This window comes from Tigriopus californicus, chromosome 6 (genome assembly GCF_007210705.1).
Source record: "Tigriopus californicus strain San Diego chromosome 6, Tcal_SD_v2.1, whole genome shotgun sequence".
In the NCBI taxonomy this organism is placed as follows: Eukaryota; Metazoa; Arthropoda; class Copepoda; order Harpacticoida; family Harpacticidae; genus Tigriopus; species Tigriopus californicus.
The window spans coordinates 8509599-8524857 of NC_081445.1; the positions used below are offsets into that span (position 1 = coordinate 8509599).

Below are 15259 nucleotides of genomic sequence, written 5' to 3' on the forward strand. Positions count from 1 at the left end.
CCTTTGAGGCAATCAATATCATGTGCCATCATAAAGGGAAAAAATGACAGAAATTTCTGAAAATAAAAGTTGTAGATCTAGTCCATCAGAGTTTTTATCACCACAAACGTTTATTACAATATCAATGGTTCAGTGCAACGCCAAAATCTCCTTTGGTCTTAAATATGCCTTCAGTAATGCTTTATACAATTATATGTCAGATTGGGATGTCAATTTCGATCCTAATGCGGTCCGTTTCTATCCGTCCATACTTTTAGTATTGACAACGGGATATCAGATCGCAATGAGTGGGTAAAAAGTCTTCAAGCCTGCTTGAAGTCATAATTTGGACGGACAAAAAGAAGTGAGATGTGCGCTTTTAAATCGATTTTTGACCTTTCAAGCAGGTGAACAAAGGGATCTTTTGTCGACCTTTGAATCTATGCCTTCATTATCCCTTTCATGTCACCTTTTGGCCTCAAAAGAAAAGATATATTCAAAACATGGAGCGAGGAAACCCTAGTAACCAAACCTTCAATGGGTCATTGCTCTGTCGATGCATTGTTAATGATCTCAATCTTCACTCTCTTGGACCAACTTCAAAAGCATCCACTTGCATATAGTACCATGAAAATACATACTTAGTACCTAAACCTAAACGAATCTCTGCTCGCACTAGATAAAGTACGTAGGGCAACGTCAATTTGAGTCATGTTGGATACGTACTACATATTTACAATAGGGCCCCTAGTTGTTGTTGTTGTCCAAGGATTTATCCAAATCCCCAGATGATTGCCCATCCCAGCCTTGTCATCATCATCACTATTGTCCAATGACATGATTGGGAGAATTCTCTGTCCTTTTGACATCATAGAGGCAACTGCGACGAGCGGAAGTCCAATCAGTTGAAAACGGACCATTAAAGTGTACAGATCTTTTCGCGCAAGTCAATCATCCGTTCCAGATTAGAGGAAAAACACCGACGTTGTATAAAAAGCAAACGTTTCAGGTATGTGAAGTGCTCGTTTCCCCAATATTGATTTATTCGTTTTTTTTTAAAGGTTGTTAAGTCTGAATTGTTATTGCGTGTTAGGAGCCGGATTGGAAAACCGATTGTCCAGTTTATCCCATAGTAGAGCATTAGTATATCGTACATGTTGTATATGTTAGTTAAATAGGACTAGTAAAATCGTTTTGATATTCATGGGCATCTGAGTTATTTTGGGAATATGGTTTTGATGTTGATCCTTTCCTTATTAGTATTAAAAACTTTTTTATGATGCTCACAAACATGCGCTCTGCTTACTGTCATGAACATGAGGGACAAAAATCATCTCTTGTTATTACATTACATTATCTTTGATATCACAATTCATTCTAGTGAGTATCAATCAAAGAATTTCTACGGAGAAAGTTTCCGAGAAATGCACAAAAATATGACTTTCACAATGAAAGCCAGGTATGAGCAATTGACTGCTTTACTGCATTTTAATTCATCTTAGAAACAGGCCTTCTTTGAACTGAAAAAATGGCAAATAGTCAACTAAAAAAAGAACACAATGGCCTCTAGCTCTGTAAAAGGGAAACATTGATCAGCAAACTAACACACGGGACATGTTAGTGTTCCATTACAATTAATTGGTGCTTTTTTCTGTTTTCTTTATTTGCATCCAATGCTATTCGGTGAAGTAGAGCTTTTTCAAATTGACCTCAAGTCTCTCATTGAACAGATTTGTGGTTCAAAAAGCCAAAATGTTACAGCATGAGTTCGACTTTCCTTGCTTGTTTTTTGGCCCGTACCATTTTTTCATACGGTCAACCATCGGCCGGTACTCAACAATTAAATTTTGTGACACATAGCCCTCAAAGCCTGATGCTCTATGAAATCATTGTTCAATTTGATCCCCTCTAAAATTCGTAAGGACATGGAGGTATCAATTTAACTGGAGGTCTGTCAGATTGTCGCCGTATTCCCCGGTAGGCTTTGATCTCATTAGGAAACGGGGCTAAAACGATGAGTTAAGCCTTACCTTGGATGGTTTTCATCCTCCATCCTGTTCAAGAGGTTACTGCTGATCATTTTTCAGTCAATATAGTCTAATTTTCACGTATATTGTTGTTTATAATTCAAGATGATTGACATTGGAATTCCAGGATCGTCTAGTAGTTGGCCCCTTTTTCGCTCTGCAATTAATAAAACACGTCTGATTCACTTTCAAGGAGTGCTCGAATGTTTCTGGCAACCACTCAAATAAAAAATATTTTGGAACTTTACACGAATTCTTGTCACTTGTAATTTTTATTCGAACACGTCAAATTTCATGGTTCATCCATGTTGAATCACCCGTTTACCTTAACTTGACTTGGACAGCTGAAAAACTTGAACAATAGGAAAAAAATCCTGATAGACAGGAGTACCTCGAGCTACAGCTTAAAACTGGCCATGTTCCTCCCTATAATTTCATATGTCTATGGCGAGGGAATTTGCCTGGCTTGGAGAGCGTGACCATGACTTTTGCAATTTCTGGTCGGAATTTTGAGTTCAATGGTTTCTAAAATTTCCGTTACACTATCAGGGTACATTTGGAGGCGTCAAATATGTCCAGTGTACCGTCGTCCATGGTAGGGAGTATATAGGAGGGGATTTAATAACATAATTTAAGTTCGAATTGGACAATAATTTCACCAAAAAAAGAATCACCCCGATATTCAAGGGCTAGCCAGATCTGCTAACTCCAATTCGTTGGATCAGATAAGTGCAAGGGTTCCCATTCCTAGTAGCGGTCAGGAAGTCCGCAAAAAAGAAAATCCCTCCAACATGTTTTAATGGTTTTACAACTAATTCACCCAAATTACTCTGGCAAAAAACTCAACTTTGATGAGTTGATGAGGCTTAAAAAAAAAGGCCAGATTTTAATATCTAATGCACTCATCTGCAATGCTTCAGTCGAAATGGCAATAGCGATCCTCGCTAATTGAGGATCATCTTCCTAATCTTAATGACACCCAAAAATGCGCATCAAATAGGGTGTTGTCTTAGCAAACGTATGAATAGTTGTAAGCAATGTTTTTGTAAAAAAGAATAGAATATGTGGGAGGATCCCTCATGCAAGGTGCAGTCGAGCTTCTTCCCTAACATCGCTTACTGACTAAATATTTTGAACCCTTTGACCATCAAAGCAAAGACGATGAAGGATAATCCCCAGAAAAGTAAAGAAACGTCTGGCGAGTTGCACAAAGGCTTGCAATAAATTCCATCCACCACATGTAAGGCTCCTAATCCAAAGGGTCGATTTTTCGGATCCAAAAAGTNCTCACTTATGTTTTCCATCATTATTTTTGACGGGCACGTCCAACAGATCCAATAGATATGAAGTAAATTGGAAAATGTTGACAAATTGCATCAAGTTCATATTTCCTGCTTGTTAAGCGGTACGCAATTGTGCTTTGTCTGCATACTTCCACCGAGTTCAGTTGATCCCATTGAAGTATTGGTCCATTAGTTTTTCCGTCAAACGTGTTCGAGGATCCCTTGGTAATTGAACTTAAAATCTTTTCCAATTTGTTGAATCGATTTCTGCGGGACTTCTGCTGAGAGCAGTCGTCAAGTTGTTGACTGAAAATGGGGAAATTGTGATGGACAATATATGCTTTCTGTCAATCCAGACAAAGGCTGCAAAACAAGTTGTTTGTTCGGGAAAGTCCATTTGAAAACTTGTTGTGAAAAGCTGGTTCATTCATTGTTAGTGTTGTATTTTCTAGCCTTTTGTTCACAGCTTACTTAGATAAAACCATTTCAAACCAAAACCCTGGAACCATCTCAATTCTTCGAGATGTTGAATAAGTCTATATTTTTTTACCAGGTACAAAGACGTTTACGATGCACGCTAAAAGTGAAATGATCAATCGATTTTAAGAATTCAGACAAGCCTTTTGGATTTTCCATCCAACAAAAAGTTATCATGATGTACATAAATGACAAATCAATGAATTTGTCTCGAAGAAAAATGTAAGATAATAAATGAATTGTACATAACTTCGTCATCAGTTAATGCATAATGCTATTATGCATTTATATACGTTCCACTCTGGTCGGGCATGTCTATATAAATTCACTCTTTTTCTTGAAATGAGAGGAAAACAAATCTAACTATAGTCACACGTAAGCCTCATTATTCTAGAAAATATTAAAATTCCTTTATAATGACGATGAAATTTAACTTGAAAGAAAACTTTCCGATATTGGGCCAATTCCACCTTTACCAGTGCAACAAAAAGAATAATGCAAAACTGTGCCTTCGTTTACAACTGATCATGATGAAATTACTTCAGCTCGACGATTATCATAAAACCCGTGCAGTAAATTTCAAGTAATCATTTTCAGCCGTCTCCAGTTGGCTGGCTTTCCCATGTGAACCGGTCACAAGCTATGAGGGTATTCTTGGTTGTTGTGGTGGTGGTTTCAGTTCTCTCCAATTTCTTGGTAGAGGATGTTTACGCCAAAATGATGGCCAGAGGCTTTGGCTCTCGATTCAGTATCAAGTCCTCCAGCAAGCCTTGGAATAATCGGGGCTTCAACTACGGAGGAGTCACCAACGACTTTGATTACTATGACGAAGACGATCAAGGTTTTTGGGCGCTAATCATAATAAGCTCAGCCTTGGCGAAAGAAGCTAAGGCTGTGTCATTAATCACTTTCCAGCTTACTTCGAGAGAACGGGAAAAGAGCGCCCTTGCGTGGGACTTTGCTACTATGAAAAGCTAAAGTATTATCGGGAAGTAGCCAATGGCGAACATCAAGAGGAGGAGGTGGATATTGGAAGTGGGAGTGGAAGTGGAGAGGAGATCGTCGAGGATACAGGAATCCCTGTATGGAGGAAGGTAATGTGGAATGAACTTGTCTTCGGCCCCATATTTCAAGTCAATCAATGAGAAGGGATAATGATTGCATTCGTTCGTTCGTTCGTTCGTTCTAGTGGTCCTTGCGGAGGAAATCAAGGCCTTGCATCGGCCTTTGTCACTACATGAAGGTCAAAGGATTTGACGATTCTTACGTGAAAGGGCCATATCGGTACGATTGGGTGAGTTGAAATCAATTTGATCACGAGAAGAGAATAATAGGCATTGTTGCGGTCAAAGATGGGCAGAGTACCGTTAGTATAAAATGAGTAGTCTCGGGTGAGACCAAAATAGTGTAAAACTGAAACAAAACCTTGTTTTTAAATGCTTTGGCTTTTTTTTAATCATTCAATTCGTTCTTTTCTAGCCAATTACACCACTATTTCCAGTCTCATAATAATTTAATTCACATTATTATTTGGCAGTAATGAAGCAGATTTGGATGCACTTCATAATTCAAAAGAGTTAAGTATAGCAAGAAATGGCAAGACATACCCCATTGTTTAGGTCAATGATAACAAAAACTGTTTTTAACAAAAAGGATGAGGGTTAGTTCATGCAGACAAGCAGACACAACCATATACACATATAATAGTGACAAATATACAAGATATAACTTGTGACATTTATATTTCTTTCTGGATTGCAGATTTATCTGACTTTTTTCCATTCTATTTACTTTCTCCATACTATTTACAATATTATCTTATTTCCTAATTACTAATCAAAACAAGGACGAGGATGAAAACTTTCATAGGAGATTTCATGACGTCACTGTACCTCTTAACATTTCTTTAAATCTTTTAAAAGATTGTGACGGTGCTTATATTGACCTTAAAAAAAATTATAACTCTTCAAAATTCAATCACTAATTTTGCTACTTAAGTTATGTTTTGTGTTCCAAAATCAGCTTTCTCCTGCACTCTTATTAATGTTATGATATTGCTGAAATCTTTTACTCTGAGTTTAAAACGTGCGCACTTGGTGTACCCTTAGTTGACAGAAAGTTACATTTTTTTGTGATTTGATTCTTGCATTCGTGAGAATCTCTCTTTAAAATATTGTTGTTATTCTACTTGCTCTTTTGGTTGCTTGCAAGCCAGTAATCCTAAGTTTTACATGGGGTTGATATTTTCATTTCACCAAGACTTGATTTGCAATCAAAACAAAAAACAAAATGGAATCAAACATGGGGTGCATATTGAACAAAACTGCCCTCGCTAATAAAGGAATTTCATCAGCGGGCAATAACGAATTACCGCATAAAGGTAATGGTTCTTTTTTTTTCTGAGATTGTACGGATTTTCGTAACTGATATGAAAAATGTTATACAATGTAAAATATTGTTACAACTAAGTCTGAAAAACAAAACAGAAAAAGAAATGGTCAAGGACAAGAGAACACTTGGCCTATCAATGAGTTAGTATTAGGAGTAGATCTTTGAAGCCCCTGAATGTAGGATCGGTCACGGATTTTGGACAAATAAGTGTCCGAATGAATGTTCTGTACCTGGTGAAAAACTATTACAATCCATCCAATTTACTTGCTTTAGAATCATAAAAAAGTGCAAATCCTATTTTAGTAACTATTTACAAATGATGACAACGATATATACTCTTAAGCGTTTCTTAACGAGTATCCTTCCGCACCACTGGGGATTAGATTTCAAATAGATTTATCTTTTTGCAAAATTCACTCATTTCTAAAACCATTTTTTGCAGAAAAAAGATGAAGCTAAGACAACGGAGAAGCCGTGCGTTGGGCTTTGCTACTACTTCAAATCCCGAGGAATTGAGAACCCCTATGAGTCTGAACCGTGAAGAGATGTCAAATTGAATCCCATATGTGCTAGATTTTCTACAACAATATAGTATTTAAAATTAAATATACTTTATTCTAAGTATCTTCTTTATATCCCCACGAGGGTTATGATTGATTGACGGCTAAATACAGAGTATTGTGGTTGATGTGTGGTGCACTTCGTTTGTTGTAAGGAGAGTAATACAATGACAATTTGATTCACGAGTTGTTTTTGAAGCAATACGATAAGCGATTCGCACGGGGAGTTGGTTTCAATGACCTTAACCTCAACTTGTTTCAATGGCTGAGGTATAGCCGATCATTTCAGAAGGAGAGCGAACATCATCGATGAGAATGCTGTTATTGTTTTCGTTGTTCTTGTTGTGGCGGTGGTTTTGGATGAAGTTGACTAAGGAGAGAAGGAATTTGAATTCAGCGCTCCTTGTGGCGGAATTTTGAACCATCAATTCTGTCCCAAAACAAATGGTTCACAATGGTCCGAGACCGAATTAAAACGCATTTTTATGAAAATTTAACGAAAAGTTTTAGTTTCTCTTAAGGCACGCTCGAACATATCCTGAATGTTTTAAAACCATTTTTCATGCCTCTTTTGAAAATATGTAATTGAGTCCCCTTTGTGGGAAATGCAATGCTTGTCACCTATTTTGTGATTCAATAATTATGGAAATATGATGAAACTCCTAATTAGTCGATTACATTTACCTGATTTGCTTTTAATAGGAGAAAACACACTTAACTGAAGATAAACATTTTGTTTTGTTTCGGGTGGCTTCTATGTCCTATAACATGCATCAAAAAGTAGTTTTCATTATGTAACAAATGTTGCTAAGTTGTTTTAAAGAAAGATGAAGCTTAACAAGGAGCTTTGACATTGTTTTTCACAACCCGAAACAAAAAAGAATAATTCACAAGCTGCTTCTGTTTTAATTGTTTGTTGCTCTCTTGTTTCGGGTTCATGGGAGCAATATGAAATTTAACAACGTCAGAAAATAAGGCAAAGCCGAAGACTTCTCATTAAACTTTGAAGAACAAATGATTCAATTGCTGTTAAAAAAAATGCAATTTCTCTATTACAAAACAGGCTTCAAGACAAAATATTCATGTTCTGCACTGAATTATATGTAGTTATGAACCATTTAAACTCGCTTGTGGCCAACGAAATAGGCAAACCTTATTCATTACTTTAGCTTTATATTTATACGTGTACGACAACTCAAATCACAAGCACCATTCATTGCCCACAAGCAGCGGACTAAAAATATATATTTAGTTGAATATCTCCCAAGGAGATTGTTAAAAGGTTTTAAAACATTCATGATTGGTTCAAGGGTGCCTGGAGAGTAACTAAAGCCACATGACTAACCCTTCAAGCCATTTTTTTTTCTTCTTAAAAATGCGCTTGATTAAGATCTATGGCTACTGCGTTGTACACGAGTTGTTTTGGGACGGAATTGAAGGTTCAAAATTGCGCCACAGGGGGCGCTGAATTCATGGACGTACTCTTGTAATATAGGTCAATATACGGCACTAGGTTAGGGTGCAAGTCTTTGGTTCCAACGGCTTCTTGTCTTCTAGAGATCGCAATTAGGCAGCCTCAACTCGCCTGAGCTTTTCCTCGGCATTGACGTAATCCTGAAGGTGCTGATTGCGGTCAATCTTCCACTCCTCAACGTCGATGGCCCAATTGTGCTTCACGCGGCCATAATAGATGTCCGACATGGAATTCATGATTCTAGAACAAACGGTACAATGAGTCAGAACTGGTTATCTTAACATTCCACATGTCGCAATCCGACATGCGTATGTTTCATTTTTACCTTTGAGCCAGACTCGTCTCGGGCACGGGAATCTGCTGCATCTTCCCATCAAAGTAGATGCCTCCCACCGGGCTCACAACTGCCGCCGTTCCAGCACCAAACATTTCCAAGAGTTGACCTTTGGAATTAGCCTCCAACACCTAAGACGAATCAAACACATATTTAGTAAACTATAAACATGTTCTCGAGCTCAGCCTTTTCTCACTTCTTTCATCGTCACTTTTCGCTCTGACACCTCAAACTCTCCCCATTCTGACACGAGCTCAATGATGCTTCTGCGGGTCACACCGGGCAAGATGATCCCCTGATCCAAGGGAGGCGTAACAAGCTCCTTCTTGCCACTGCCGTGGTCAAAGAGGGCAAAGATATTCATAGCACCCACTTCGGTGATCTCATGATCCGCTCCGAACAACCAAAGGACTTGTTGACAACCATATTTCTCTGCATGTTTCTGGAAAGAAGGAAGGAGCCAAGTTGAAACGCAAAAGAAACTGGAATAACCACACTGGTTCGACAGTGACGCATAGAGCCAATGAATGCGTCATGGCCGTTCCAAGACTCTTACCCCAATCCAAAGCGTTGGTGCGTAGTTGCTGCCCATTTTGGCGAATCCACAACCTCCTGGCCAAGCACGGATAAAGTTGGGATCAGCCAAGAGATTGACGGGCTTGAGACCCGTGGCGAAATAAGGTCCCACGGGACACAGAATCACATACAACTCGGCCTCATTGGCTGGCGAGACGCCCAAAGCGGCTTCCGTGCCAATCAAGGTGGGTCGGATGTACAACGAGGAAGATGTACAATGAGGCACCCATTCCTGATCGATCTGGATCAATCTGATGGGGCAAGAAATTGTTGCCGGGTTATAGCCCGATCGCGGGAATAACATCAAATGAACAATGTATAATCTTACTTTCTAATGCATTCGACGAATTCACTGCCCTCAAATGTGGGCAGACAGGCACGTTGTGCCGTGACATTCATGCGGGCCATGTTGTGCATGGGTCGGAACATCCGGATCTTGTCATCCACTCCACGGTAGGCCTTCATGCCTTCGAAGAGTTCCTGAGCATAATGCAAGACCTTGGCTCCCGGATGCATGGAGAAGTTCTCGAATGGAGTAATCTTGGGTTGGTGCCATCCTTCATTGGCCGTCCATCGGACCTTGAGCATGTGATCCGTGAAGTTCTTGCCAAACACCAAGTCTTTGACTTCGGGCTTGGCCTTCACCTCTTTCGGTCCAGCCGGGGTGATTTCCAGCTTTTTACTAAAAAAAAAAAAAACATCGTGCCAAAGTTGATGAGTGATGGTATCAACCTGATAGATGGCTCTCAAACCACTCACCTGTCCAAACCAGCCAGATTGGATTGGAATCGGTGAAGGAGTTGGAGGACATTTTGATTGTTCTTGAGGAAGACTCGGGCTTTCATGGAGGACACTGACATCTTGAGAGCTTCAAGGAAAACGAGATTCAACTAAAAGTCTGATGTCGGTTGAAATGTACCCGTGCGCTTTATTTCAGCTCTAAGAATATGTCTTGTAGAATGACGACGTTCTTGAAACATTGAGGAATGGAAAGCAACAATGAGAAAGCCATTCACGCGTCATTAGCTTACCATCGTCTTATCAATTTTATTCTTATCCTGCGAGATACTAATTAGATCATCATTGATCCTACATACGTGTAAGAAAGAGCATTTTTATGTCATGAATATAATCTAATCAAGGTGCTTCATCTAGTTTTATCAAATGTTAGTTAGTCTCGCAATTGCTGCACTCACGCTACATCAGGATCTTTGAGAAAGCCGTTTTCTTACAAACGTGGTTGGGGTCTGCAGACCTTCTCGTCTTTGATCAATGAAAAAAAAGAAAGGCGGGCTCTAAACCGACTCTTTCGAAAAGAAATCATTCACACAAGTGCAACCTTAGCAACACGGTTTCATTTCAAGTTACATAAGCTCGCATCCGTTTCGTATGATTCGAGAACAATTATCGACGAGAACCGGCGGCCCAAGTCACATCAACCATTTCTCGAACTGGTTTCAGGTCCAAGGATCTTGTCTACGATGCCCGCGATTCAGGAAGTGTCTCTCTCCATAGCGTCTCGAGAGCTTCTGTCTCATTTTGGTCAGCTTTGATTTTCAGATTTGAACGGCCCAGGGTCAAGAATCTGGCGCCATCCCATCTACTCCGAAAACGAGTTTGAAAGGCACAGATGCTGAGATGCATGTACAAATGTACTATGTAGGGAACAGCCGTTGTGCCCTAAAGTAGGCAGGTTCGGCGGGCCGGTGCCTATTTTAGGATTGGGGTCGAGTTGCTGGAGCAATCTTGTGGTGCTGATGCAACTTCGGGAGATTTTTCAGCCACTGACCGAACATTCGTGCTTTAGTGCGTTGTGATTAGTGATGGACCAAACGACTAAACGAGTAATTCTATGCTGCGATACAATACAATGGATAGTTTTAACCTTTCAAGATCTGTTGAATGTCCTGCTACTTGAAAACCTAATAATATCCATTCTAAAATGACAATGTTCACCCATAAGCCTTCGAAAAAATCAAAAATGTCATAGTGCCATTTTGAAATTATCCAGAGATATTTCAGGCGGATCGGCAATTTCATTTCTTGTTTTTCTTCTTTTTTGGCGGACTTCCTTACTGTTACTTCGAATGGAATTCCCAGCTGTTGTGGATGTTTGAAATTCATATTGGCATGAATTTTGTTCAGATCTTACTGCACTGAATTAATCCGTAAACCTTTGAATAATTCGCCATTAGCTCTTTGACTTTTCTACTTCTATGGGCCGACAGATCGATCGAAAATATCTTAGTCTCAAATAAAAAACAATAAACAGACATTCAAAAAAATCTCGGCTCTGAAATACATTCATGATTTTTCTTTAGTTCCGATCTTCCTGCGCTTGTGTGCTTTTTGACGAATCTACTGAATTTCCGGCCAAACGAGCTTTCGGTACATCACTATTATTTTCAGATCAATCATATCCACTTGATTCAAACCAAATATTAGACCTTTTGAGGCTCACTTACCAATTGGAGAAAGAATTATTTTTGGTGGGATCAGCTTTTTTACGAACAAATAGTTTTGCAGGGAAAACACACTTGGCTTGTATACGTAGATAGAGAAGTCGACCCTTGGGGTTGAATTGAATAACTGACTAACCGAGAAGTGAATAGAAGAACTTGAACACGTTTCTCAACCCAGAGTGGTCCGGTTGACAGCAACCAGATCATTCTGTATTTCGTGGCTAGGTGGATAGATGGATGTATCTGTATCGGACTCTCTGTGTGTGTATACTATTGAGCACATGAGACCGCACGCCTGATCCGTCACCCAAAAATATATCCATCTACGTAGATAGAGCAACGAACCTACAGACCAAACGTCTCACCGTCTTAGTAGCTAAGTTAGCCACACCACTAGCTCTACACGGTGGTTAAAAATCAGATAAAGTTGTTGCTTAAATGCACAGACTTAGTTATGGATTCTTTTGCTTTAAGGGTTAAAGAAATTCCTTGGTGAAAACAGAAGATTGAAAGGTGCTCCAATTAGTACTTCAGATCACATAAAGGACCCTTTCCAAAACGTAGTTTATCAATATTATTAGTACACTTGCCTATGCTATGATATGAATTTTCAAAGACATCAATGCTCATTTGTGTTGTAAAATTGCGACAATCTTTTCTCTAAACACATTACTCAAAGCTACATTAGCCTTTCTTATGCTTATTTTTGATAGATTCGATGTGATGTCGTAAAGAACCTTCAACTTTTTCCAAATTTTTCAGAAGAGAAAAAGCCTTGATGCTTTTGGGAATAGAAACATATTTCTTTTCAACTTCTTTATGATATAACCAGAGCATTTTGTGGCCACATTGAATGCAAAGAGCAACTGTTAAAGCGCAACATTTAAGTGTCCGCTGGATATGTGTAGATGAAAATTAAATTGAAGAAGCAACCCATTGGACAAATAACTACATTGTTTACATGTTGTCTTCTTTTGTGTTTTAAGTGGATTAAAATGCTGATCTGTGCTTGTTTTAAAAGTGCCTCTCATTTGAAATGTTCCTTTCGCTCTCATAGCAATGCAAATCGTCTTGGAGTTCTTGAAGTTTGAGCAAACTTTCAACAAATGTTGTTGGTACCACCGCGTTTATTGGTCGCAAGGATGGAGGCAACCAAGGCAATGTAGATTGTCACGAAATACACTAACCGGAAAATTCTAGCTCAAATGGAGTTGGTATGTTGGGCCACGAGAAACCATGGATTCAGTATGTACTGTACTGTGAAATCCGAAATAATGATTGTGAAATTGACCAATTGCAAAGGTGGGCATGGTTGAGCAAAGTAATATGTGGCTTTGTAGGATCACAGCTTTCTCATGGCAAAAGTTTTATTAATGCATAAATAAAGCATTATTTTTGAGAAACGGAGAGTGCGAGGCTTAGTTGAGCTTTAAAAGCTCAAGCTTTCTATCCCTAGGTGTTTGTGAAGACATAAGATCCTGAAATGACAGATCTGCTTAGGTTCACTCAGGTTCACATGCTTCTTTTTCGCCGTTGCTAATTCCTGGAAACCATTTTGAACAACAGTATTTTTCAACAAAAAACTCAAAGTTCGACACTACCTCTAGGGAGTACTAGAATTAAATCCCATTTTGCCATCCACCTCATTTGGGAACACTCTCAAGATTCAATTGTTCGCGTTTTGAAAAAGACTGTGACTGAAAAGCGTTAAAAGGCCTGCATGGCAAGTACTGTAGCTTCTTGTAAAGTCATATCCCAGTGCACTGAAATTACAATTTTCTGTTTAGATGGAATGTTGAGATGAGACCAATGGAAGCATTACCATGCAGAACAAATTTTAAATTTACCCACCAGAGATGTGTGCCTTTCCATCTCTTTCTTCCTGACACTTTTTCTCACTACTGATCAAAAGAATAGGGCTGAGTTAACCACAAGCTCCAAAGATTCAAAGCATTTTTTTTAAAACTAAAGCTGCCGCAAAGAAATTAACGTTTTAATAACTTTTAATTTGCAAGAGGAGGTTGAAATCAGTGGACAAAAAAATGTTGGCGTGGAGTTTAAGTGAGTAAGCTCTTTATAGACAAATTGTGTTCCTTTCACTAATTTTAAGGACAAGGTAGATGCTTTGGAAGAGCTTCAAACCAGAACTGTAATTTTGACAGGCAAATCGAATTTGAAAGCGAAAACAAACATTTTGATTGCTTTTAAAAAAATTACTCAATGGCGACCATCTCTGAATAAAGCCCTTGCCGTGTTTGATTTTTGAATGAAAGCAAAACATTTCAAGTGTGTTAGGATTCTATTTTCAATTGGCAGTTAGTCGAATTTCCAACGACGCTTTGAAAACCCTGAAATATTGCGCAAGCCATGATTCTCGATCGTGATGTACATGTAGTCTCTTAATACCAACTCTGGTCAGCTGCTGGAAAACGCTCGATGGTTTGGAGGACCGGTGCCCCGAGGGGCAGGTCTTCTTCGAAATCGCCCGACTAAATTTTCTTGGTTCGCAAATTGATTTAAACGTTAAGTTACAGCATGGCGACTGTATTGAACGTCATCTATATTTCCAATGAATACCTTTTTTTCTCGTTCGACAATAAACTAATTTCAGTCCACGTATCAAGCCGTTTATTTCGTTCCATTCATTGGCTGTATTTGAGCCTTTAAAAGATTCATCAGAGTCGTTTCATTCCCTCTAATATTCCTACATATACTATATATATATTCATATTGATATAAATACTGTGAGTGTAATGATTGGTGGACACATAGAGGTAACATTTAGGAGGATTCTTGAGATGGGTTTTTGGCTCGTAAATTCTCGATTGTGTTTGGGCTTACTTTTCTCTGAAGGTGTGATGCAATAATACAAAAATATTGTACACTCACAAAGACTCGCTACAATTAGGACTAATTGCACACTTATCATCAAAGCCATTACTTGGGTTGAAAATTGCTGCTGGCATATATATGGTAGCTACTTGAAATCAGGAAAGATGGACCTGCTTTTTTACTCCTCCAACAAGAATCTTGTTTCCAATGTTAAGTTACAGACGAGACCTGGATCGTTTTTTTTTATTAACAATCCCAGACCAATCTTTTGTTCAAGGGAGTCACGCTCGAACGCTTTGCATGACCAAATATTTTATAAAATATGGCATTACTTGACTTACAGGAAATTTCAGTCCCTTGCTTCGCGAATTCGATTAAAGACCCGAGAATTAGCAAGGAAAAAACAAAAAACAAAAAAAAACAAGTCCAATTGTACAGGAAGTTCATATTTGAAAAATGCATAAACACATTATGCTTTGAGACAAACCTAAAACATTTTTGGCAAGTATTTTTCTTTTGACTATTGATTGAGACACCTGGGACTAAAATTTGAAAATTAACTTTAATTTCATTAATGATATTCTGTTTTAAAGAGTACCCATATGCCAACAATTATTTTGACCCATCTAATGGCTTGCTTGATTTGTGTGCAGGTTTGTAGACAGAAGGTGGTGAGTTAGTAATTAAAGAAACAAGGAGAAAAGGCGAAGAAAGTACGGGTTTTAGGTTGACAAATATCGTTTTTGCAGCATCTAGTCGAAAGAACATGTATAACCCTCGAAGGGACTTTTTGCATTCATCATAGCAGGTGATATCTTGACATTAAGTTTCTTGGCAAATGGTAGGTCATTGTTTGTAATTGTT

General features: G+C 38.6%; 3 protein-coding genes across 7 annotated transcripts in view; 1 reads left to right on the forward strand and 2 right to left on the reverse strand.

Moving 5' to 3' along the window:
- Window positions 1-828: 828 nt before the first annotated feature.
- Window positions 829-6845, forward strand: LOC131881986 (uncharacterized). Its single transcript, XM_059228992.1, has 5 exons — window positions 829-988; window positions 4364-4607; window positions 4682-4860; window positions 4956-5060; window positions 6600-6845. The coding sequence occupies exons 2-5, from the start codon at window positions 4409-4411 to the stop codon at window positions 6696-6698; spliced, it is 582 nt and encodes a 193-aa protein (XP_059084975.1). The 5' UTR covers window positions 829-988; window positions 4364-4408; the 3' UTR covers window positions 6699-6845.
- Window positions 6747-11703, reverse strand: LOC131881984 (branched-chain-amino-acid aminotransferase, cytosolic-like). 5 transcript variants are annotated; one of them, XM_059228991.1, is made up of 8 exons: window positions 11567-11703; window positions 9861-9969; window positions 9430-9783; window positions 9082-9352; window positions 8722-8967; window positions 8517-8656; window positions 8223-8431; window positions 6747-7087 (listed from the first exon to the last, which is right to left on the reverse strand). In XM_059228991.1, exons 2-7 carry the CDS (start codon window positions 9959-9961, stop codon window positions 8284-8286), a joined length of 1260 nt encoding a protein of 419 aa, XP_059084974.1. In that variant the 5' UTR covers window positions 9962-9969; window positions 11567-11703; the 3' UTR covers window positions 6747-7087; window positions 8223-8283. The 5 variants fall into 5 exon arrangements, with proteins under 5 accessions (XP_059084974.1, XP_059084970.1, XP_059084973.1 ...); XM_059228987.1 differs by having other exon boundaries at window positions 8200-8431; XM_059228990.1 differs by having other exon boundaries at window positions 6747-7119; window positions 8200-8431.
- Window positions 11704-14557: 2854 nt separating this feature from the next.
- LOC131882258 (ras-related protein M-Ras-like) overlaps window positions 14558-15259 on the reverse strand; it is a gene marked incomplete in the record, with an annotated part of 24692 nt that continues 23990 nt past the window's right edge. Inside the window, 1 exon segment of the mRNA XM_059229354.1 lies at window positions 14558-15259.

Bases quoted from the DNA above. Each gene is read 5' to 3' on its own strand.
- LOC131881986 (XM_059228992.1), top strand. From the start codon at position 4,409: ATGAGGGTATTCTTGGTTGTTGTGGTGGTGGTTTCAGTTCTCTCCAAT. The intron at 4,608-4,681 runs GTTTTTGGGCGC...ATCACTTTCCAG, and splicing joins CTATGACGAAGACGATCAAG to CTTACTTCGAGAGAACGGGA. The intron at 5,061-6,599 runs GTGAGTTGAAAT...CATTTTTTGCAG, and splicing joins GGCCATATCGGTACGATTGG to AAAAAAGATGAAGCTAAGAC.
- LOC131881984 (XM_059228991.1), bottom strand. From the start codon at position 9,961: ATGTCAGTGTCCTCCATGAAAGCCCGAGTCTTCCTCAAGAACAATCAA. The intron at 9,784-9,860 runs GTGAGTGGTTTG...TTTTTTTTTTAG, and splicing joins AATCTGGCTGGTTTGGACAG to TAAAAAGCTGGAAATCACCC. The intron at 8,968-9,081 runs GTAAGAGTCTTG...CCTTCTTTCCAG, and splicing joins CACCAACGCTTTGGATTGGG to AAACATGCAGAGAAATATGG.